The sequence below is a fragment of the Anabrus simplex genome, chromosome 4 (assembly GCF_040414725.1).
Source record: "Anabrus simplex isolate iqAnaSimp1 chromosome 4, ASM4041472v1, whole genome shotgun sequence".
Classification (NCBI taxonomy): Eukaryota; Metazoa; Arthropoda; class Insecta; order Orthoptera; family Tettigoniidae; genus Anabrus; species Anabrus simplex.
Genome location: NC_090268.1, coordinates 215648384 through 215674447, shown reverse-complemented (window position 1 = coordinate 215674447; position 26064 = coordinate 215648384). Strand labels below are relative to the sequence as shown.

The 26064-nt window shown below is 40.0% G+C and overlaps 1 protein-coding gene across 1 annotated transcript; it reads right to left on the bottom strand.

Annotated features, from left to right (window-relative positions):
- Positions 1-397: 397 nt before the first annotated feature.
- Positions 398-20774, bottom strand: Vps20 (vacuolar protein sorting 20). Its single transcript, XM_067145353.2, has 2 exons — positions 19941-20774; positions 398-1190 (listed from the first exon to the last, which is right to left on the bottom strand). The coding sequence occupies exon 1, from the start codon at positions 20625-20627 to the stop codon at positions 20004-20006; it is 624 nt and encodes a 207-aa protein (XP_067001454.2). The 5' UTR covers positions 20628-20774; the 3' UTR covers positions 398-1190; positions 19941-20003.
- Positions 20775-26064: the final 5290 nt, after the last annotated feature.

Here is a 26064-nt window from a genome sequence, read left to right as displayed (position 1 = left end):
TCTTTCAGGTGAAGGTATTTAAGAGTTTCAGTGCCAAAAAGTACCAAATCCATCATTTTCTATGAATATTTCCTAAACCGCAAAAGCTTAAACAGAAATAATTTGTATAGCAATGCATTTATTTTATCTGAACATAATAAAAGAGCTCAAATGAATCTTCAGTTGAAATTTTACACTCTGAGCATTTTTTCCTCTCTCCTGTAAAATATTACTTTTTGGATTTGGTACCTTTTGGAAATAAGCTTCTCAGTTATCGACTGATCAAAATGTCAACGAGTTCACTCGCCGAAGTTCAGTACGCTGCAACAGTTTTGATGTAAACAAGACGAATTAATCTCAGTTCCCAACCTCAATTCATAGGCTATAAAATGGAAATATTAAGGTAAGGTTGTACGTGTTCAGTACATAATATATCTTTATTAACAACTAGCAAAGGTCATTACACTTTCCAAACAATACAAAAGTGCGGAGTGCAATGAAGTCCATGGTTTACAATACATCACTGTGTTACAGGAAGAATGTGTTATTTACAGAAAGTAACAAAGAGACAAATTACATCATATGTAACGTGAACTACAATGATAGGTCAGTATAGAAAGAAAGAGGAGACAATGACTACCTTACACAATCTCCACACCTTCAAATAGGTTGACTCTCTTCTTGTCTCTACTTCCTAGCTTCAACACTGATAGAGAGGCCATCTCAACAGATCCTCAGTTTTGATACATGCAGGGTGTATGAAGATGTGGAGATTGTATGTTTCCTCTACTCCTTTTTCCAATCACTGTATTTATCTTATTACGAGTTCCTACTCATGTCCTACCTTTCTTATGTTATTTACAAAAACAAAACAAAACAAAATCTACCCAGTTATTACCAAATTAGGTTTATCAACTCAAAGCATACTTTGATTAGTCTCTTTGCATTTATTTCAACAGACTCAAAATACCTAGACACACACACATTCTCTCTCTCTTTCTCTGATAAAATAACCTCACTGCCGAGTTCTTATGTTAATACTTTACATTAAAGCTCCAAATGTATATACACATAACACAGTTCTGACTAAACAAGAGAAGTTATCACAGAATCTTTTACTTTCTTCAACAGAACCCACGGCACTTGTAACGTATCCTCTTCAAGTAAGGAATCGTGCAGGAACCTTTCAAGATGTGACTTCCCAGGTAAATCTGAAATGAAGGAAATGGTACTGATGAAAAAATAAACTCATCTGCACAGCGTTGAATTCTACTAGCTCAACAAAGATACACTAAAAACATGTCAATGAAAAAGAACAACAAACTCTGATAGTAGTTGTAATCTGTAACTATACTGACCGGCAAAATTAATGGATCACTTGAATTTTCAAAGGATAAGCATGTTAAATTGTGAAACATTTGTTTTATTATTTACACTGATTACATGAATGAGTACTAAATTTATTACTTAAAAGAAAGTTTCAAAATATATATATTTCAAGGAGATACTGTACCTTCAACTGAGAGGTGAAGAGAAGGATTTAGAGGAAGACGAAGATTAGTGAAAGGAAGAGGGAAATAGTGATGAAGAGGAAGTAAGAGGAGGTGTTTTCAGGTCAAAACTTGATAACTCGTGCCATGTTTACCTAGTATTTCAACACAGGTATGTTTAAAAGCTGAGCTGATGGACATGCTTCTGACGCTCACTGGTAAGAGATTCCATTGTCGGGCTGCGGTAACAGTGAATTAATGATTTTGTGTAGATGGTTCTGTGTACAGGAAGGGATAAACACTGGGTGCTGCAGGATCGGGTATTTTTGTTATGGTCTGTGGAGAGGAGTTTGATGCGATCACAGAGATAGGCTGGTTGAGTTTGAAGAATATTATGCAAAAAGCGAAGATTATAAAGTATATCGCTCTTGCAGGCAAAGCCACCTGAGCCGCGTGTACGACTGTGTGACGTGGTGAGCGTAACGAAGCCCACAGATAAATCTTAACACAAGCATTCTGAGCACACAGTAATTTCCTTCCACATTCTACTTCTAGATTGTTGTTAATTATATCGCAATAATCGAGTCCTTCCCTGAATATTAACTTTCTCGCCCTTTTCGCAATATCTTATTCTAATTTGGTTTATCTTTTTTATACTTCAGATCCTGTAATGGATTGGGAACCTTTTATCATTTGACAACTTTAATATCCATATTTGTAACAAGATCCACTTGCTCAATCACATTATGACTCAGCACTTCACCTCATGAAGACTGATGTCACGAGTTACCACTAAGGCTACGTATTTTCACCTTAAAGTCAACGCTCTACAGAGGAACAGCAATCATACGTCAACATTTTAAAAATGTATCTTGTGGCTAATAATGCCACATTTAAGACTTTAAGTTCCACAATGTGACTAAGACTTACTCAAATATTTGCAAATGTTTTCAATTTCTGTTTTACAAATGACTAACAAGGTCTCAACTTGTGAAAATATATTGAGAATGACTTTCTCCTCAAGCATCATCACGCATTGTACTTTATCTAACCATTGATATTTTAACCATTAGGGTCTATACATTGTACTTTAACATTGTGTATATATTTGTTTACCTGCCCAATTTTGGCTGATGATGACGTCTGAGACGTTGAAACCGGTACCAAATAAAGTAATGTTGTAATTTTAAATTAGCAGCATATTTTGTATTGAAAAGGTGGATCTATTGCACTCTATTGTTTGCTAATCACCTTTCTTGTGTACTGCTTCAGAGTTCTCAAATCGAATGCCCCTAAGCTTTGCCTTTAGTGATTGGAATTTAAAAAAAAAACACAGGGTGCAAGGTCAGGGCTATAAGGTGGATGCGGTACACAGATAATGTGTGACGCGAGGCCGTGCATTGTCACGATGAAGTCGCCACCCAGTCCGAGAAATCTCTGGTAGTTTCTTTGCAATATGCTTCGTCAGTGTAGCCAATACTGACGTGTGGTAACAGTAGTGTGAAGGGGAACTACATGCTGGTAAATCATTCCATTACAGTACGAAAATGTGATCATCACTTTCCCTGCAGATGGAACAACTTTTACCTTTTTCGGCAATTTCCACACTGTGCTGGCTGTTTTCTTTCAGGATCATAATGATGCTTCAGCTTTTCGTAAATTTTACTGGCTGTATGGTTTAAACGAAAACATAATTTTAATGCGCTGTACTGCTCCTCTCGCAGCACCTCCACTGTCTGGTATGCAAAATGCACGTAGCGCCTACAAAATAGAGCATTACTACCAAGCTACCAATACGAGAGTGCTGCCGCCTACGGGCATTATACATAAAAACCTGCTCTTTTCAAATATTTATGTTACAGATAATAATAATAATTTTGTGTGGCTACTACTAGCCGAGTGCAGCCCTTGTAAGGCAGACCCTCCGATGAGGGTGGGCGGCATCTGCCATGTGTAGGTAACTGCGTGTTATTGTGGTGGAGGATAGTGTTGTGTGTGGTGTGTGAGTTGCAGGGATGTTGGGGACAGCACAAACATCCAGCCCCCGGGCCATTGGAATTAACCAATGAAGGTTAAAATCCCCGACTCGGCCAGGAATCGAACCCGGGACCCTCTGAACCGAAGGCCAGTACGCTGACCATTCAGCCGACTTGGACATGTTACAGATAGGAAACTATCACGGAAGCTACAGGAAAAAATCAGTCTCAGTCTTTGTTGATCAGCCCTCGTAGTTTCTGACTGATGAGATGTCTTCATCTTGTAACACCTTAACCAAGTTTGAGGACTGAATGACAATTACCAATTCATCATCATCCTGATTCTGGATTGGGTGATGCTGGACATAAAGCAATGCAGACCGTTTAACTACACTTGGCTTGACAAACTTTGTGAGCATCCGTTTCAATAGATCCATTTAATACAAACAGTACACAGATATGTGGGGAAGCACTCTGAAGGACAGTACTGATCTTATCAAATTATGAGAAAATCACATGTAAAAAAAGTACAAAATGACTGTTTAGGTCAGAGAAAAGAAACAAACAACTTTTCTTCACGAGATGTAGCGGAATTTAAGAAAAAGGCTCCAAATAGCCTATGCAGCCTCCACGGTATGTACCAGCCATACGCTTTGGTAGGAATGTTTTTATCAACGAATAAGCCCAATTTAACACACTGGGGTAAAATGCTGGCAACCAGGAATGAGTTAGCTGGAAAATTTATAATGTCCAATAACGGACCAAATATACTAGTATTATAAATTTACTCATTCGGGATGAATATTCCTGGTTCCCTAAGGAAACCAACATCTATATCACTCGATGCACTGGGCCATTTGAATCTCTGCATTCCAGTTCAATGTACGACACATTCATGGCTTGGAGAATGTGGTAGCCGATGGTTTAAGTAGGATATTTTCTGGGGATCCTATTAGTTATTCTGATTCTGAGGAAAGTTCTCCACCTTCTCGTTTAATAAATGCTGGTGTCAATGTCATTCTTAGTGATGCTCCAATTTTGTATCATGATATTGCTAAGTGCCAACGAGAAGATCCTGTGCTTATCCCGATCATTGAAATCCTTTCTTCTGGGGAACACGTCCCTTATGTGCTGAGGAATGGGATTTTGTGTTATCCTTCTAGGCATGACCAAAAGATGAAAATTCTCATCCCTTCAATTTTAGTGCCGTTGAGTTTTAAGTATTACCATGAAATCCCACTAGGTGGGCACCAGGGCATTTTCAAAATCATGAAAAGATAAGGGAATTATTCATCTGGAAAGCCATGGATAATGAAATTAAAGAACTTGTGAAGGCATGTAAAACCTGTTTGATTAGCAAGCCCTCATTATCTACCAAGGTTGGACTATTATCTCATCAAGCTTCTCGCCCCATGGAGCGATTATATATCGACTAGACTGGACCATTCCCACAATCAAAAGGGAACGGCAATAAATTCATCCTCGTGTGTGTGGATGAGTTCCTACTAGGTTTGCCACTGCACAAACTACTATTTCATGCCTAATTCTATCTTTTCATCATTCAGCCCCTGCCAGTATATTGTTTCTGATAATGCTAAAGCTTTTACTTCCAATCTGTTTCTCAAGTTTTGTTTTGATCTTTCCAATTCACATGTAACTACTTCAGCCTTATCCTCGGCCATCTCTTGCTGAGTGTGTTAATCGCAATCTTCGGTCAGCACTTTTTGCCTTCCACTACGAAGCCCATTCTCGTTGGGATATTTCATTGCATTGGCTGTCCTTTGCATTCAATTCAGCAGTGCACGATTTGCACAAGTTCTCACTCATCTCTCTTACATTCAAATTTGTGCCTAACACTCAGTCGTCTAAACTGTGGTCTATGAACGAGCTTTTACCAGAGACAATAGATCCAGAAAATATCAGTGAACTATGGAAAAAAAAAAAAAGCTGGGAATAACCTTAAAGCCTCTCATAGAAAAATGAAAATGAAGTTATGATCGTGGACGAAAACCCACCAATTTGAAGGTTGGAGATCAAGTTATGATCAGGAATTTTGTTCCAGCAGGCAAACTTGCCCTTAGATTTCACGGACCTTTTGTAATTGTGGATATTTTCACCCGTCACCCCTTTGGTGAGTAATCTGGAGACTGAACATATCTTCCAAGTCCTCACAAGTCAAGCCCGTCTGAGGCCCTTGTTGCTCGTTTCATTTTTCTTGAATGTACGAAGTTGTTAAACATGGTTTCTTTCTTTTCTGATATTAACATATAAGTGTAACTTAAACAGTCTTAAGTAGACTCATGCCCTTCTTAATTCTACAGCTTAGAAAGGCAATTACAGCCTTTTCTTTGCTTTCTGGTTAATATTAGCTTTGATAACAGGATGCATTCCGTATTTGTAGACTTGCTTGGGTGCATTCAAGATTTCAAGGTAACTTTAATAGATTTGCAGTTTTTATAAATTATTTTTGTAAAGTTTTTTATTTATTCCACCATTGCCTCACAAATTGGGAATTTACTCTCGTACTATGCCTCTCCTCCATTTTCTGCATACCACCTTGAAATCCTGGAAAAGCTTCAAAGGCTGTTGTTCGCGCTGGAAATAATTCTTGTTGCAGCGTTGGAGGTGCCGAGCAATCAGCCTAGGAGATACGCCGGGACGTGGACAGGATCCGCCTTGCTCTTACTCAGACTCCAGACTCAACCTCAACTGAGGCCTGTTTCCTGGGAAATGTCCTAGTATTCAGCACTCCTTGGGGGTACCATGATCTTCGGTCCTGCCCTCTCATAGCCCTGCATTCAGCTCTCATAGTACCAGGGGGCCAGTATCTGAGGGTAGTAAAGGGGTCCGACTTACTCGTCTGGACCTCGATCATTGTGGCCTTGCTCGCCATCAACCTGGGCCTCTCAGCCCAGACTTAGACTTCTGCCGACATTAAAACAGAAATAAATTGTGAGAAAAGACTCTTATGCAAGATGTACTCAAGATTAATCTTTTGTTGGAAATTCTAAATTTTAAGTGTTTCAATCGCTCTACAGCACTTTCTCAAAGTTGAAACAGGTTACTGGGGCTTCTGGAGTAGGCATGAAGAGGGCAGCACAGGATGACATGGTCCATGGTCTGCTCCTCTTCACTGCATTCACACATTGGAGAATCCATCCAACCCCGCTTATGGCGTAAGAAATTGCAGCGTTTTGTGCCATGAAAAACAGTTATTTTTTTCTTCACCAAACTACAATATTTTATTTGGTTTGATTAATCGGCTAAAGCACATTGATCGGTTAACTGGTTTGATTAATCGATTAAATCAATAGCTCTAATAATGATTAGTAAAAAAATCTTATTTCCTCCAGATTATTATAGGCCATATAAATTATAACAGCTTAACAGGAGACCAGGTAGATTTTCAAACAGCTTAACAGCAGACCAGGTAGATTTTCAAAATGCAGAGGAAGTTGTGCATCCAGAAACTTAAAAAATGAATGCGCTGCTTGAACTATTAGTCCCATTAAAGAATGAAGCCCACAAAGTGCCCTTGGAATTCAATGTTCTACAGAAAAGTTCAAAAGTCTTCTTATCTCTAGCAGTTTTCTAGGAGAAACTTCTTTTCTGTGTTTTGACCATTGACAACATCAATGGTCTGGCTAAAAAATTGGTTCTGTAATGAACACATTCATTGATCTTCTATATAAGCAAAAATCTCACGCTTGCAAAATTTTAACACCACAGAGTATTTTCATAAGAATGGAAAGAAAAGTTGAAGCTGAGTAGGGAGAAGATCAATTTGGCTTCAGAAGAAATGTAGGAACAAGCCCACGCTTGATTAATCGACTAAACTGACAGACCTAGAAAAGGCATTTGACAATGTTAATTGGACCAAGCTATTTGAGATTCTAAATGTGATCAGGATCACAGGAGACCAGGTAGATTTTCAAAATGCAGAGCAAGTTGAGCATCCAGAGTCTTGAAAAATGAATGCACTGCTTGAACTGTTAGTGCCATTAAACAATGAAGCCCACAAAGTGCTCTTGGAATCCAATGTTCTACAGAAAAGTTCAAAAGCATTGTCTTGGTTGTGAGGGTGTTTAGGGGTTGTAGTAAGGATGTAAAGGAGAGGACATATAAGTCTCTGGTAAGACCCCAACTAGAGTATGGTTCCAGTGTATGGGACCCTCACCAGGATTACTTGATTCATGAACTGAAAAAAAAAATCCAAAGAAAAGCAGCTCAATTTGTTCTGGGTGATTTCCGACAAAAGAATAGTGTTACAAAAATGTTGCAAAGTTTGGGCTGGGAAGACTTGGGAGAAAGAAGACGAGCTGCTCAACTAAGTGGTATATTACAAGTGGTTAAGTGGCATGTTCCGAGCTGTCAGCGGAGAGATGGCGTGTAATGACATTAGTAGACAAATAAGTTTCAGTGGTGTCTTTAAAAGTAGGAAAGATCACAATATGAAGGTAAGTTGGAATTGAAGAGGACAGATTGGGGCAAATATTCGTTTATAGGAAAGAGAGTTAGGGATAGGAATAATTTACCAAGGGAGATGTTCAATAAATTTCCAATTTCTTTGAAATCATTTAAGAAAAGATTAGGAAATAACAGATAGGGAATCTGCCACCTGGGCAACTGCCCTCAATGCAGATCAGTATTGATTGATTGACAGATACTGAGAAAGAAGAATTATCTATAATCTGTACAAAAATCAGTAACAAGGGCAAAATCCTAGGACAGGTACTCCAGAGAGTAGAGATGGAGACTCTTCACAGGGTGATGCTCTTAGTTCTCCCTCGACGACAGTGCCGATAGGAGCGTAGTTAGGCACTACCAACTGTAGTGGAATGGAATAACACATACAAATGATAGTTTCTACAGCTGTTTGGTCTAGTGTTTGAGTGGATCAATCATGTCGAACGAGGCCTTGCTCTTCCCACAGTCCACGAAATGTACTTCATCATCAAGTGCAAAGGGAAGGCCAACATAATGTACAGTACATTACATACTTAATTTATTCAAGAAACTAATTACACTGTACAAAATATATACATAGGATGCTGTGATCCATGATGTAGCGCACCAAACTCAACATCGTTACCCACGCTAGTTCAAGTCTCGTAACTCACTGACGACAGTGAGACGTGTCACTCTGTCTCCACTTCCACAGGGGACGTAGCAGTCTGGTTAGTGCTGACCTCTGACGGACAAACGTACACATGGCGTTCAACATACCGCCCACCTAATTTATATATAAATTACAAACATAAATATTATTAAGAACAATAAAAATTAGCACTCACACTGAAAATGTCAAATGTAAAAATGAAGGGCTTAGCACATGAAAGATTACACTTTTTCACTATCTACAGGTTCAACCTCCTCTGGGAAGAGACAAAGTTTTGCAACTGGGCATTTGAAGGTCCCCTTCGGAGTGCGAATAGTGGCAACTCGCACCAAGCCACCGGCCCCTGCTTGCATATCTACCGCGATCCCTGTCTGCCACACGAGAGGTGGCAAGTCGTCTTCTTTGAGAAGAACCCGAGTTTCGGGTCGAAGGTTGACCCTTCCTGCTGACCACTTAGTCAGCTGCTGGAGTTGACATAGATAGTCCCTTGATCACTGCTTCCAGGTGAAATGCCTGCAGCGCTGAAGTAGTTGTCACCTGGACAGACGAGAACCTGAAACTGCAAGTAAATCTGGCTTAGGGATGGTTGTGAGAGGTTCTCCAATCAGGAAGTGGCTGGGAGTTAGGAATGAATAGTCATCAGAACTATCAGACAATTTGGTTATTTGTCTCGAATTCAGGCATGCCTCAATCTGGACTAACGTGGACATTTCTTCAAAAGTCAGTACAAGATTTCCTGCAACCTTCTTGAAATGGGATTTACTAGACTATGCCAGCCTCCCACAGCTCACCAAAATGAGGGGCATGCGGTGCAATAAAATGCCACTGTATTCCATATTGAGATGTAAAGTCATCCACTTTCCTCTGATGTGTGAAGGTCCCGTAGTTTGTTTCTTGCTCCCACAAATGTACTTCCACTGTCACTGTAGATATTCCGGCAGACACCCCGATGCTATGTAAATCTACGCAGAGCAGCTAGGAATGCATCAGTAGACAGGTCAGAGACAAGTTCAAGATGGATTGCCTTGGTCGCCATACAGACAAATATAGCAATATAAACATTTTACCTTTGTTTTACTCTTGCAGGTCCCTTGCTTAATTAAGAGTGACCTCCATAGTCAACTCCACAGTTCAAAAATGGTCTGTTGGGTTCTACCCTGTGGTGTGGGAGCTGGCCCACGAGTTGAGTTGATGTACTTGCCTTCAACCTGTCGCAAGGGAGACACTTGTGTGTTATGTGCCTAATGACAGACATACTATTAGGTATCCAATATCGCTGTCTAATGGTTGCAAGCAAAATTTGGGGTCCAGCATGCAGAAGTCGCATGTGCTCGCACATTACTAACAACCTGGTCACATGATGATTAGGTGGTAGGATGATGGGATGTTTCTGGCTGTACGGAGCTTGAGATTGTGAACATTAAAACAAGATTGTTCCAATCTGCCGCCCACCCTAAGAATCTGGTTTGCATCTATAGAGGGATGAAGAGACTTCAACTTGCTGTCCTTTGCGATCGGTCTGCCAAATCGCAGATCTTGAAGCTCCTTACCATATTCTCGTTCTTGGGCAGTACAAATGATCCTGTGCGATGCCTCTTGAAGTTCTACTACAGTCAGATTTCCCACCTGTCTCCTTGAAGCAGCAAGCCTGAGGTTGTTCATGTACCTCAGTATGAAGGCCATGACTCTCACCAGCCATGACCAAGAAGAAAAGCGTTGGACTAAGTCTTCAAAGAAATGACTGACAACAAGCAAGCAGCTGTTTTCTGTTGCCTGGTATATCAGTGAGTTTGGAAGTTTTCTTCATGTCACTGACAGGCCAGACTGACGGTGGCTGGTAGAGCCAGGATGGTCCTGCCCATCATAACAGATTGTCTAGATGTGGTTCAATCCCTCTCGAAATAATGTCAGCTGGATTGTCCTGCGACGTCACATAATTCCATCGTTCTACAAATAAAAGTTGTTGTATCTCAGACACTCGATTACCAACAAATGTTTTCCACGATGCGGGCTCTCCTGCAAGCCAGGCTAGTACTATAGTAGAATCTGTCCAATAGTAGTTTGGTTCAATTTTTTAGGTTAAGCGCAGTTCTAACCTTATCCATTAATTTTGCAAGGTCGTCGCCATAAGACCTATCTGTGTCGGTGCGACGTAAAGCAACTAGCAAAAAAAAAAAAAAAAAAAATTTTTGCAAGGAGTAATGCACTACATAGTTCAAGTCTAGGGAGGAAAATCTGTTTCAGTGGTGCTACACTGGATTTGGAGCTTAACAGCACTACTGTTACATTATCCTTGACATCTATACTCTTGAGGTAAACAGATGCTCCAAAGGCATCAGCGTCAGCATCAGAGAATCCATGTAACTCATATCATTTAATTTCTCTGTCTCCCGTCACTCTTTGAGGGATGGGAATGTTGTTGAGTGATGGCAAATGTGTGTGAAACTGTTTCCAAGTAGTTAATAGCTCAGGAGGCAAACTCTGATCCCAGTCCACTTTCGCTTGTCATAAGTGTTGCAAGAAAATTTTACATTTTATAAAAGGGATCAAAAATGGATGAAATGCAGGATAACACATTACGTTTTGTCCAGGCTGTGGTCTTCTTGGTGTGACTGGTAGCTACAAACTGGAAGATGTCCTTTAGAGAATGCCACAGTAGTCCCAAGGCCTTAATGGTAACCTCTCCCTTGTCATCCAGACTCCAGTGCAGTTGTGATTCTTGGTGCTCTAAAAGAGTGGGATGGTTAGCACACCATTTACGAAGAGGAAAGCCTGTGCTACTGAGCAGTTCAATTAGTTGCTGTTGTTGCAGACCGAGTGCGTCTCCAATGGTATCTGCTCCACTCAGAACATCATCAACATAGACGTCTCTTTGTAATGTCTCCGACACTCTTAGATATTGCAGTGCACCATCGTTGGCACGTTGTACCAGGCATCTCGTGGCTAAAAAAGGTGCTGCTGAGGTACCATAAGTTACAGTGGAAAGAATAAATCTGGATAGGCTCATTGATACAATGTGTTGCAGATCTTGGTCATCAGGATGAACTAGAATTTGCCTGTACATTTTTGTAACACTTGCAGTGAAGGCATAATTGTGTGCTCTAAGTCACAAGATGATAGTATACAAGTCTTCTTGCACTGTAGGTCCAACCATTAAGATATCGTTCTGTGCGTAGTTACTAGTAGTTTCAGCAGAGGCGTTGAAGACGATGACCTTAGTGGTAGTGCTGGACTGCTTAATTACAGCATGATGCGGCAGGTGATATGTTGCCTATTGGTTTGCTTTGTCACAAGTTCCATGTGATGCAGATCAGCATATTCTGTCATGAATTTGATATAGTCCATCTTCAAGTCTGGTTGGCGATGTAACCACTGTTCAATTTAACTGAGACAAGTGGCGTATTTAAATACCCAAGTTCCTCATGGTGTGGTTTAATAGGCAGTCTTATAACATCTCTAGTAGTGTTGTTCACAAACTGTTCTTCGCACTGACTTTCTTCCTTAGAACGCGGGGGGAAAACATCTTTACTTCCTCTTGTTGCCAGAACTGTTCGACCTGTATGTGCAGTTTGTTGCTGCGCACAAGACAAGACATTACTTTCTTGCTGCTAGACTTTAGAGAGTGTGGTGGTGTCTTGCCTGATCAGATCCAGCCAAATTCAGTGTCCTGTAGTACAGGATGATTTTCTCTCTTGAAGTGACCACGACGCAGTATGTCAAAAAACACAGAAGCCCCCAGTAGTAAATCAACTTCACCTGGTGTACTAAACTGAGGATCCATCATGGGAATGTCCCGTGGGAGCTACCAGTCAGACATGTCAAGCTGTGCTGTAGGGAGCTGACCAGTTATGCGAGGAAGTACAGCACAAACAATAGGGTTAGAGCAGTGCAGTCTGTGACCATGGATGTAACTAGAATTGACAAATATGTGATGATTTAGTTGCCTTAACATCACTAATTCCCGTTATAGGCATTGAGTACCGACTCAATTCAATCCCCAAGTGATCCGTCAAATGCCTCGACATGAAATGCATTTGAGACACACTATCAAGTAAATCTGGACATTGATGCGCATTCCCACATTTGTCTGTAACCACTACGAGAGCTGTTGATAATAGAACTTCTACATGAGTATAGTTGCTCTTCAAAACACAGTAGGTTTGCTGCTGAGTCTGGTTGGTTTCTGATGTGGTAGAAGCATTATAGGAAGTAGGCCTACTCTGCTCCTTGTGCAACAGAGTATGATTTCTATTATTGCAGATTCCATAATTTCCTGAACTACACTACTTTAAAGTATGATTAGCACCCAGACAGTAAATGCAAAGTTTACACTTCTTGGCGAAATCTATTTCCAACCCTGGCTTCATGAAACCTAGGGCATTTTGTTAGGGTGTGAGAATCTTTACAAAACTCACAATGAGTTGCTGTTGTGACAAAGGACTTCTTACTGCCCTTATCACCACCATGTTTGGGTACGACCTGTTGCTTGTCGCTTTGGTGTTTTTCGGGATTGATTAGCTCCAAAGTTTGACAACTATTCTCCAAGAATGGTACTAAATCCTTCAAGTGAGGGAACTTTTTATCTGAGGATTTAACTTTCCACTGTTTTCTTAGACTGCAGCTGATTCGATCTAGCACTAAGCGAGATAACAGAACCTCATGCAGAGGCACATCTATCTCCATTACTTCGATAGCGCTCAGGTTGCTCAGCAGTTGATTTAGCAATACTCTTAAATCCTTCGCTGATACTGTTTTAACTGACGGAAGATCTAGCAGTTGCTTAATGTGTAGGTCTACAATCAATCTGGGGTTATTATATCTCTGAAAGATTAATTCCCAAGCTACCTTGAAATTGCTTTCAGTGACAGACAAGCTTTCAATTAATTTGTGAGGTTCTCCCGATAAGCATGATAGTAGGTAATGGTACTGTTGTATGTCTGTTAAGGCATGATTATTAATTAACAGGCTCTGGAAGGTATCTCAAAAGTGAATAAATTCAGAAATAATTCCTGTAAATTTTGGCAGTGAAATTGTAGGGAGTCTTATTTCATGCATGCAATTAGTATTTGAAGAACTAAACGTTGCGGAGGAAGTTGCACTCGAATTTTCATTCAACAGAGTTTCCATCTTAGATTCTATTTCTAGGATAAGTTCTTCAATTAATTCCCAATCTGCATCATGAACTTCTTCGGTATCGTTGATTTCTAACTGGGTTTGAACATCGTTATATTCCTCCTTACTTGAAGATAGCAGCCTTTGCCTAACTCGAATATCATTCAGATTAGAGCCTTCATTAAATGTACTGACAAAACTAGCTATACGCTTTATACGAGACTTAATAACTGCTCTCTTCTATATGAGACCTTTTCGCTGGACAGGATCCATGGTGAAGGATAACAAGAAATAATAGATATAATATAAAGACTGGGAATGCCAGACTACTTACAGCACAGGAGGATGTATCCTTCCACAGCAGGGCTGAAAACCAAAGAGCACTGAGCGGCTGGGCTGCACTCTGGTTGTCAAGTCTGGAACTACTGCTACGGATCTGGACTACTCCTTGGAATCTCCACCAATTGTGTTGGCAAGACTGTATTTGTCCGCACAAAATGGCGGCAACACACGCTTCAATCTCGAAGTTTAAAATGAATGAGAACTGTATTAGAACTCTGTTAATCACATCACAAGTCACAGTGTTTCATGTAGAAAATGGTTGTGAATTACATACACGACACGTTAGTTGAAGTCACTCATTTGTACTTTACTGCGCAGTACCCAGCATGTGGGTGGTTGTAGGCTTGGCGGTAAAACTAACACATTCTTACTTTAAACAAATATAAACACGTGTAAATAAACTGTAATCACTAATAGGCCTAAATGCGCAGATTATATGAGATGTAATATCGTCACTGAATCACATCGGGCACCGGACAACTAAAATGTTCGGTCTCGTGTTCGAGTGGATCACTCATGTCGAACAAGACCTTGCTCTTCCCACAGTCCACGAAATGTACTTCATCATCAAGTGCAAAGGGAAGGCCAACATAATGTACATTACATACTTAATTTATTCAAGAAACTAATTACACTGCACAAAATACAGTATATACATAGGACGCTGTGATCCAGATGTAGAGCACCAAACTCAACATCGTTACCCACGCTAGTTCAAGTCTCGTAACTCACTGACACCGGTGAGATGCGTCACTCTGTCTCCACTTCCACAGGGGATGTAGCAGTCTGATTAGTGCTGACCTCTGACAGACAAACGTACACATAGCGTTCAACAACAGCTACTAAATAATGATTTTTTCCTGCCGTGAAGACAGTATGCGGTACACGGCCTCTGAGGCAGTGTGGGGCCAGTGCGTTCATTACAGAGATTGGCCTGGATGTGCAAAGATAGGTATGGTAATGGAAGCTGTGAGTTTTTATTTCTGGGAATGATGTCATGCTAGCCAATGGCAGAGCTAGTAGCTGCTCAACTAAAACGATGGCACATGAAATATTTTATTACATAATAAAATTAAATGTACATTTTAGGGAGGGCTTGGTAGGACTCTCGGCATTCATATGAATACATCTCTCCTCTACAAGCATTTTTAAGGTAACATTTAAGATCATTATTCCAGCCCGGGGGCCACTCACGCGTAGCGACTGTCGTTTGTTTCCTCGCTCGCGGCCTACTCAGAAAGGATGCTCTCTAGCAGTGCTTGTGCTGCCAACCTCTGTACTTAGGAACTATGCTTGCTTCGCTAGCTGGTGGTGGTGATTATTAGATTCTTGCCTCTGGACGGAAGACGATTGGGATTCTTGCCGTGGACAAGACCATTGGTCTGGATAGTTAGGATTCTTGCCGTGGACAAGACCATTGGTAAGGACGGTTAGAAGCCGTAAAGCGGCGTTAGGCCCCTAGTTTCGTGAGGAAAGACGATTGGTCTGGACGGTTAGGATTCTTGCCGTGGACAAGACCATTGGTCTGGATAGTTAGGATTCTTGCCGAGAACAAGACCATTGGTCTGGACGGTTAGAAGCCGCGAAGCAGCGTTAGGCCCCTAGTTTCGTGAGGAAAGACGATTGGTCTGGACGGTTAGGATTCTTGCCGTGAACAAGACCATTGGTCTGGATAGTTAGGATTCTTGCCGTGGACAAGACCATTGGTCTGGACAGTTAGAAGCCACGAAGCGGCCCTAGTCTTCTAGTTTCGTGAGCACGGCCACTTGCGCTTTTATTGTGCTGCGGTTGGTAACGCATTATGATTAACTTCCTTCACAGGAAGGAGATCAAGTGCCACTTTACATTGGCCAATAGGAATACAAGAAGCTACTTGAGAAATGAATATGGTGTGTAATAATCTTAATTAGGTTATAAATGTAAATGTACTTCTTGGGGTGGGTTGGTGGGTTCCTGGACATCGCAATGAACACATCTCTCCTCTCAGATGCTCTCTAAGTAAGATTGCATTAATTTCCACTCACTTATAACATTACAAATGTAGTGGCCCCCAGGCTGGATTAATACCCCTCCCCTTAACTCACAAAGTTATGAGTTCTATACTGGAGTGGCTCTCTTAGGATTCTACCGGGATAAGAATCAAAGGCCGTGGCAAAATAGCAGCAGCAATTCAGAAAGGAGTGGGGCAAGACTGCAGTTTGTCCCTTCTCTTTTTCAATATTTATATATTGTAAAACAGATGGTACAGGAAATCAACAGAGAGGTTTGGAAAGGAAATCGCAATACAAGGAGAGGGAATCAAAACTCTGAGATTTGCTGATATTATTGTTTATTTGTCCGTGTCTGCATTAAGATCTGGAGAAACTGTTGAATGGTATGGACCGAGTCTTGGAGGAGTAGTACAAGATGAAAATAAATAAATCCAAAACAAAGTAATGGAGTGCAATCGAACAAAGTGAGAAGATGCAGGAAATATTATGATATGAAGTCTTAAAGGAAGTAGATGAACACTTACTTCAGTAGTAGAATAAATTAAGATGGCAGAAGGACATAAAATACATACTAGCACAAGCAAGAAAGGACTTTCTTAAGGAAAGAAATTTGCTCACTTTGAACATTGATAGATAGATAAAGCCTTTATTTTCTGTGGCAAAGTTAGGGCTCTTGGCCCTTTCTTACACTTAACCACACACATATTGTTATTATTCCATACAATGACATTAACTTAAAATACCAAGAACTACAAATAACACAAATTTTTAAGACAAAAATATAATATATACATGCAAAGAAGAATGAAAGAAAAAGTAACTGCCTACATAATACAGGTTTGAGGGGAAAAAAATGAATACACAACGAAAGAAATACGAATGTAAAAATACTAGTAAGCTTAATAAAAATACTAAATGAAATTTAACTAATTGTATCCTTGCAAGACTAGATCTAAGTTAAATACTCTACTTACTACTAGCTATTTTTAGACTACTTCTACTTCGTAAATACAATATGGATGTTTTTAATTTAATTTAAATTATCATATTAAACCAATATTTAATTTATTGTGCAATAATCTCATATCATTTTCACACACAATCACTCGTTCCACTCATACAGGTACTGTACCTTGCTGGAAGCACTTAACAAGGAACTGCTGGTAGGAGGTTTTAAATATACTTTTTGATGCAGCATCCTTGATGTCTTTGGGAAGAGCATTCCACCATCCCGAAGCGGTGATAGTAAATGATCGATGGTATGTGGTTGTTCGGTGGACAGGTATTTCTAGGAATTAGACAGATGTTTTTACAAGACTTTCATCTGGAGCATGGAAGTAAGACATGGACAATAACTAGCTCAGAAGGAAAGAGAATAGAAGCTTTTGAAATGTGGTGTTAACAAGAATGCTGAAGGTGAGGTGGGTAAATCGAATCACAAATGAAGAGAAAGGCCTACTGAATCAAATTTGTGGGAGAATAATTTTTATATTTTTATAATTGTTAGGGTTCTTCAGTCTGTCAAAATTAATATAGGCCTATGAGTAAAATTCTGAAACTACCTGAAAAAGAAACAACTTAATTAAAAACAGAATGACATGTTTTATTCTTGAAAGAACATCACCACATTCTATTTTTTTACAAGTTGTTTTACATCGCACTGACACCGTTTGGTCTTATGGCGACGATCGGATAGGAAAGGGCTAGGAGTGGGAAGGAAGCAGTCATGGCCTTAATTAAGGTACAGCCCTAGCATTTTCCTGGTGTGAAAATGGGAAACCATGGAACACCATCTTCAGGGTTGACAATGGGGTTCCAACCTACTGTCTCCCGATTGCAAGTTCACAACTGTGCGCCCCTAAACGCATGGCCAACTCGCTCAGTTCACATTCTGTCAAATCACACGCAAAAATATTTAGAAATTTTCTGTTTAAATCCTTAAATACTTGAAATTTGGAATTTACCTTAACTTATGCTAGACCAGTAAGGAGTGAGGAAGCTCTGTTGGAGGACTTTATTAAAGACAAGTTTCAAAGAAATGGCTTCAAATATCACAAAAAAACTATTTGGCAAAATTTGACCAGAAGAGATTAGGGCACACCTTAAAAGACACCCAGGACTTGTTCAGTTGGTTTTTGAGAGAAATGTAGGCAGTAAGAACGCCAGGGGTAGACCAAGGAATGAATATGACAGAGTTGAAGTACAGTACGCGCACCTTTTAGTGATACATGCACACCCTAGTGCTGAATCGGTCGATCTCGGTTATCTTCGAGATTCGTATTGGCAATCTTTGAAACACAAACTATGAATCGTTTATGCATCGCTGTGCGACATCTGGCATACACTTTACGTACAAGTACTGTTGTTGTTTACACAGCAAAGCCAAACTATAGAATTCATGCTAGAAACAAGATTCGCATTGAGAAATGTTATATACTGTTAAATAATGTATGTGTGACACAGTTGTTGGCGTAAGATAATAAATGTTTAGAAAAGTCATATTGATCGATCATATTATTGATTCAATTCAGATTTCATTTCCATTCCATTGGCAGTATAACCAGAACAGCTCCCTCCTTACTCCTCAACCCCGTACAAAGTAATATCGCCAAAAGGTGCATGAACTATACTAGTTACTTAGAAAAAATGAAAAGATTAGCACACGTAAGGGTGGCATAGCGGCAAAAGATCCACATGGGTCGACACCCCGAACAAATAGCATTAAAAAAACAACTAGTAAAATACTTCTAGAGTGGTGTTGGGTCCCTGACAAGCATAAAGGAAGGATCTCTGACGTCTGCTACTTGAGGTAACGTTTCATAGATTTGTACAATCTTCTCCTTCGAAAATCATGCATCCCCTTCAGTAAAGCATAACAGGCAAAACTTTGCTAACTAGTTCACAAAAGAGAAGTTACGAATCAAACATGGCACGGCTCACATGTCAATGAGCAACACAAAGCTGCCAACTTACGAACTTAGGTTGGGCTAGTGACAAGATCATGACAGAACATGAGATGTGTCTGGCTAGAAACAAGACCACTGGTCTAGATTGGGGTCGTAAGGCCCCAGGTTAGGGCTGTAGAGCAGCCCACAGGCCTTTAGAACCCACTGCGAGAGTGATGGTGGTTAGTGACAAGAACATGAGGGAGTATGATGCGAACTCCAGCCACCTGGAACTGCCCTGTAGCCAATATGAATACATGAAATGAATGCCCTCATCTCAGAGATTGACAGTGTCTGTTTTTTCTATATAAATATAAATACTTCTAGGGATGGGTAGATCGGTCCTGGCAAGTATCATTTTTTACATTAATATGTCTTATGGCTGGGAGTCATCTGAAATTAGCAACCACTGATGGACGGCCATGATCAAGAGACATACCGGTATCAATAATTTGATTTTTGCAAATGGAAAAGCGGTTTCATATTTGCTTCCAACATAGGCCTTCCTCAAAATACAAACTACCTAGTAGAATATAGCAAGACAAATTCTGAATACACTGAGGAATTTATGAGGAGCCAAACATACTGCATATGCACTGACCACCTGCACCATATAGTACAGCAGAACAGGGTATGATCAAGAAGTTGCACCGTAAGTTTAAGGGGGCAGTAGCTAGTAGTTACTCCTGTACCTAAAGGCTTCAATCTGTTATATCTGTTTGTTTAGCCTATGCACTGCAATTCATAACCTCATTTACTTATCCACACCAGGGTCACAGAATACCTTACAACTGGAACTGAAACAGTGTGTTTAGTATTTTAGTGAATGATGCTTATTACACAAATATTTACACTAATGCAAAATGGCAGGAAAGAAAAATCAAATAGATGTTGAAGGCCTATAAATGTTCACTGATCAGTTAACAGACATTTAAAACAGCACTGAATAAGGGATCATTTGATGACATAGAATTGTGAATACTAACCAAATCATACAGAACCATCATTGAACTGGATGCAATGTCAAACAGAGTTGGACCTACATTCCATCACGAAGCTTCCAAAGCCAACTTTTCCTGCCTTCGCCTTTCACGTGCAGTTTTATCACCAGGAACTTTGGCAGGAACTGCTGGTAGCCCTTCACTTTCAAGTGGCTCTTTAGGAACCTCAGGCAGAGATTCTTTAATGATTTCATTCAGTTCAGCCTCCACGTCCTCTTCATCTTCTTGTGTCAAAGCTCCACTCAATAATTCGTCAATTTCCCGCTGTTTCTCTACACCTTCTCTAGTTTCTTCCAAAATTCTTTCTACTTCGTCAACATTAAGCATTTCGTGGACTTTCTTTAAGGCTTCGTTACCAGATTTTAACCCATCCAAAACCTGCATCTCAACTGAAGCGAACTCTAAATCGTGCACAAGTTTTTCCAAGTTTTCAAGTAGTCCATCGGTTTTCACAAGCAACTGTTCTTGAAACTTCTTCTTCCTTAAAAGTAATTTCGCCCGATCTTTCTTGCCGTTCTGAAGTAGCGTCCGGGCAAGTTGTCTTTCCTTTTCCAAAGTTAATTCTACTTTTCTCTGATACTGTTTTATTCTATCACGCTGTTGCTTAAGCTGCAAAATCGCCTTATCGTGATCCGTAACCCTACTCTTCTTTTTACTAAACAATCCACCCATCTTGAAACTTGATTACGTACATCAAACAAAAGCACATGAAGACGATAAAACTAACTTACAGCGTCGACAAGACGGTAAACTACATTTTATCAACACATGATAAGAACTGCTTCTACACATCAAATATATTTCGACATTACTTCTTCTTCTGATTTTTCAACTTGGTATCACAGAGAGTATAATATTCCGTATCAATGTATCAAAGACATCCGTATTATACTCTTTGCTCCGTATTAGCTTGAACCAACGAGCTACCCAGACCAAATACAGTAGAGACAATATACGACACTGAGCGAGATATCGAGGGACAGCTATTGGAGCTCACTCTAGCGGATAGACCTGAACGGTTCTGATTCTGTCATAAGAGCACGTGTATTTTTGTGTGAAGTTTTTGGTGTTATTTATGCGTTTTCAGTGAGTTGACATAATTAAATAGTAGCGTGTGTCATTCCTTGATATCTCCTCTCAACATGAGGGGAAAGGTATGTGCTGTGTTTGGCTGCAGTAATTACGTAGTAGAGAAAAAATGCGTGCTCGCTCTTCAGGTTCCCTCGTGACAAGAACATGTAAAGGCCGGTCTCCACTGATTAACATTTAACACCAACATGTTAAATTTAACATGTTACAATTGACATGTATATTGTGATTGTGTCTTTGCATGTTAACTCAGAATGTTGAGGTTAACACTTTTAACATGTTGGCGTGTTTTCCGCTCCAAGTGGAAAACATGTCAAGTCAATTCGTTGTTCGTGAGATGTTGGCACAGCTTCGGCAACTTCCTTGCCGTTTCCATGTCAACATATAGCCAGACGACGCAAACGACGTGTTTCTCGTGAAGCAGGATTATAGTTACAACACTCCGCAACACTCATTCTCTTTGTTATAAGCTACAAATACAGTACCAGTAGCGGTACCGGTACGCGCACGTGTGTCGTTCTCTCTGTACTATACTAAAATTTATAGTCAGAAATGGGGTGGAGCAAGATTATTTTAGACTTAATTAATGACATAATAGAAAGGCCTTGTTTGTGGGATGTCTCATCAAAGGAATACAGAGATAAAGCGAACAAAGCCGACAGTTTCCTGGAACTCTAAATTATCTATAATTATTCCTGCGAGTGCATAAAAAACTAGCGTCCCTCCGCTCCCAGTACAGTGGAGTATTGCCAAAAAGAAATCAGAAAAGGTCGGGAGGCGGGAGCGGACGAAGTTTATACTTCAAAGAAGTTTGCTTTTGAAGCAATGAGCAGGATGAGGGGAGAAAATGTATCTAATAACTGCATTTCTAAATCATAACAAGAAGCAACAGTGGTAATAACAAAGGCCAAATCCTCTTCATCTGAGTCCATTTTCCTTGTTTGAAAATACTAGACACCACCCAAATGTATTACCGCAAATTGATATGATGAACTACCTATATATAAACAAAGAAAGTCAAGTTTAACATGTTTATTAAGTGTGGACACAGTGTTAACTGAAATAGTATTCAACATTTAACATTTAACATGTTGATGGTGTCACCAGTTAACATTCAACACTTTTAACATTTAACATGTTGTTGTTAAATGTTAATCAGTGGAGACCGGCCTCAAGTAATATTGTGTTTGCATATATATTCTTCCAGTGACAGAGATTTTTATAGTACTTCATAATCTTCTGACCTGCTCGACCCATGTTTTAACGGGCTTAAAATATAATACGCATATTTTATTGTATAGTGCAGCAGTTAACCTTCAATACTGATGTGTTGTTGTAGGTGTGATCTGTGGGTTGTGAAATGTCACAGTAGCGATTTGGATAAAGTGTACAAGAAAGAAGGGTCGTTACGCTTGTATAAGAATTATAAGATCTGTTCAGATTATTTCCAGGCCAGAGACTTTAAAAATCCTCGACTATACAGCCAAGGGTATGTTACATTTTTACTATAATTGTACGTAAATATTCCTCAAAGCATCACTATCGACAACATTTTCAAACTTTTCTTTCTTTTATCCCTCTTCTCAGATTAAAGCCGGGATTTTATAGATTTTCTTTGTTAGTAGGCTTCATGTTAAGAGGAAAATTGTCCAGCTATTAAATGTTAATTCATTGCATCATATGTGTAAGGAATGTGCCGATATTTTAATTGACAAATGTCTTAATGTGATGATACATTGTTTTTAAATGAGGAAAAAAGGCAAACCCAACCGTAAGATTTCAGGCAGTTATGCTAAAGCTAAAAAAGTAATGCATAAATGAAAGATCAAGCCATTTCACAGCAGTCCATTTCACACCTTGTTTATATGTCTAATTTCAGTCTTTGAATAATAAACTTTTAAATAATTCTTCAATCATTTATCCAGAATTGCTTTAGCAACTTCGAAGTTAATATCTCACTACCACTTTCTTTCTAGACGTAATTTATTTATCCATTTCCGTATATACATTTCCATTGATATTTGAATTTAGCGCGATTTGTTCAGGTCAAGTCACTAGGAGCGCCACCGTCGAATTGTGTCCCATTTTAGCAAGGCGAAATCCGTAAGTGTCGTGTATTGTCTCTACTGTATTTGCCCAGACCAACTATCCTCCTTGCATCAGATTCATCATCAAGGTTACATACACTACTCTCAATTAAATGTTTTAAATATATTTAATGCAGCCAAATAGCCATAACAGAGAATATAGGTTACATTGATGGGTTACATATTTGCATAATCACTTATAGACATTGTTCTTCTTGTACAGAATTCAATGTGGTACTGTTCACATGTTTTTCCACATAGTTTGCACCGTTGCCTACGTTATAATACAAGGCCTGGAAATAGAGCCCGTAAAACGCTATCGAAGAGGTCACACTGAAGTTCAGTGCCGGGCCACCTGGGTCGCTTTCTTGCCCCCTGTCTACCAGGTTCGCGCCTTTAAACGTGTTTATTAACTGAGTTGGTTGTGGATCTATTATGCATTCGTCTGATGTTAAGCATTCGCAGTTCCAGTCATGGTTTATTCACGAGAAATTAAAGGTAGTGGAATTTCGTTTCACAAGTTTCCAGTGAATGTTCAATGTTCGAAAAATTATACAGAGGAAAGTATTACGCATGAGATACGACTTCCACCTGATAAAATTAGGTTCCTAAGTTTTGATCCGAGTTACGTCATAAGAATCGGGCGATCCCAAAATTTGTGACAGGACTTCTTTGTAAACATTGCTACCGTGACCGGCGATCATTTGAGAGGCCTCTTCAAACTCAGAAATTTTAAATTAGGAAATCAACCAGAATAATAATTTGCCCAACAAATTTGGAGAAAATGAATGTAGCAAGAGCTAAAAATACCGTATTGTATTTCCCCCCGGAACAATCTCTGGTTTGAAAAGTATGGAGTTTGTTTGTCCCGAGAGCATTAAATACAGTTTAAAATAAATCATTTGTTTTATGGAGCATTTTATGAAATTGTTCGATGCGCATGACGTCTGCAACACCTCACATGGGACATATTCCAGGAATGAGAAAAAACGAGCATCTTTTAGTACTGAAGATGAACGCCTCAGTTGGTTAATTAATGATTTCCTGTCATATATTAAGGAGCCGGCCCCGTGGTGTAGGGGGTAGTGTGCCTGCCTCTTACCCGGAGGACCCGATTCGATTCTCGGCCAAGTCAAGGATTTTTACTTGGACCTGAGGGCTGGTTCGAGGTCCACTTATCCTACGTGATATGAATTGAGGAGCTATCTGATGGTGAGATGGCGGCCCCCGTCTAGAAAGCCCAGAATGACGGCAGAGAGGTTTCGTCGTGTTGACCACGTGACACCTCGTAATCTGCAGGCTTTCGGGCTGAGCAGCGGTCACTTGGTAGGCCAAGGCCCTTCAAGGTCTGTAGTGCCATGGGGTTTGGTTTTTGTTTGTCATTATATTAAGACAATTCAAATGCACTCAGAGAAAATAAAAAAGATTCATGAGGGAAATGTATCAGGCATAGATCTTGACTACCCACTCCACTGTGGCCTGCGTAAAATACCTCATAAGTATACATTTGCATTATGCATTGACGAGGAACCTAACAAGCGATGACATCGAGCTCTTCTTCAGCTACCTAAGACGCCAAGCGGAATACAATGACATTATGGTTCGTGTAGCGAAAGAACAAACAGACTGTAAAGGCTGTTTAGAACATATCTCTTCTCCAGCTATTCAAAGTCCATCATTGGGTCTTATTCGTTTTCAAGATCGAGGAGCCCTCAGATACCGAAAATCATCGTCTGTGGCACTTCTGCAGTGATCGACAGAATTTGTCACCTCCGCTATGCAGTACTTGCGCCGAAGAGAGTTACTAAAAAGTGTACGGTTTTTTCTAAAGACATTTTCAACATTGAAATTAAGTGTAGAAAGTGTAAACACGACAAACCAGCTGTTTTTATACAATGAAAATTTCTGAGACCTCTATTAGTCAACATTGCCTCGAGCCACTCAAGTAGAAGAGGGAAAATTTTGAAACTTCAATGACATATCCAAGCCAATGCAGCACCGCTCTATAAATAAAGTACTGTCAATACTCGCAAAAACATCCAGCTCTTTTTATTTAGGATATAATTTACTTATTGACATATACGGCCATGCGAATACACGGGGGCAAGAACGCGATCCTAGCGGCTGAATGGTGAACTAGGGTGCTACCCGTTTCCATGAGTGCATTTCAAGGCTTTGTATTATAGCGTAGGCAACGGTTTGCACTCACATTCTATACTTGGGTCATGGAAGTGTTTTGATTTGCAGAGTAGGTGATGAAAACCGTGAACTGCTAATCTTGTAATGACATGTCTTAATTCAAAATTAGCTTTTGTCCACGAGCGATCTATCATTGCCCCTGTGCCATAGAAGTCTGGTTGGACTTCTTCTCCCTTCTCCGTCAGATTTGCTAGCAGTTTCTTTGATGCACCGGTGTTCGGTAGTGGTATACTTGTCCTGAGATCTTCTATGAGAAATGATTCCCTTGCGAGCAGATATACAAGTCTAGATCGTGTCGTTTTTGATACACCTATCACCTTCTTTATATAGTTCGCTTTCACCTTTTCCATGGTTGATAAGTTCCTCGTTGTTAAATGTGTCCAGATAAAAAAAAGTAATAAAAGTGAAATTACTCTCAATTAACTAAAATACTAACACTACCAGTGCCTCTCTTTCATTCTGTAACTTAAGAAATTCTGGTTCGTAACTATCAATAATTGTTGTTGTTGTTGCTGTTGTTGTTGTTTGACTCATCACACCATAGACTGGTTTGATGTAGCCTCCATGCCACCCAACGAGCTAGAATAACATACAGGGGCTGTATACCTGACATCAGCGCTCCCTGCTTGAAGCAAGTTGATACGGGGCAGCCATGTTAACGGTTGTCAAAACAAAGCGAATTGGCGCGAGAGCATAATTATGTTGAGGCGACAGGGAGATCGTGCATGCCAATT

Coding starts and splice junctions, on each gene's coding strand:
- Vps20 (XM_067145353.2), bottom strand. CDS start 20,627: ATGGGTGGATTGTTTAGTAAAAAGAAGAGTAGGGTTACGGATCACGAT.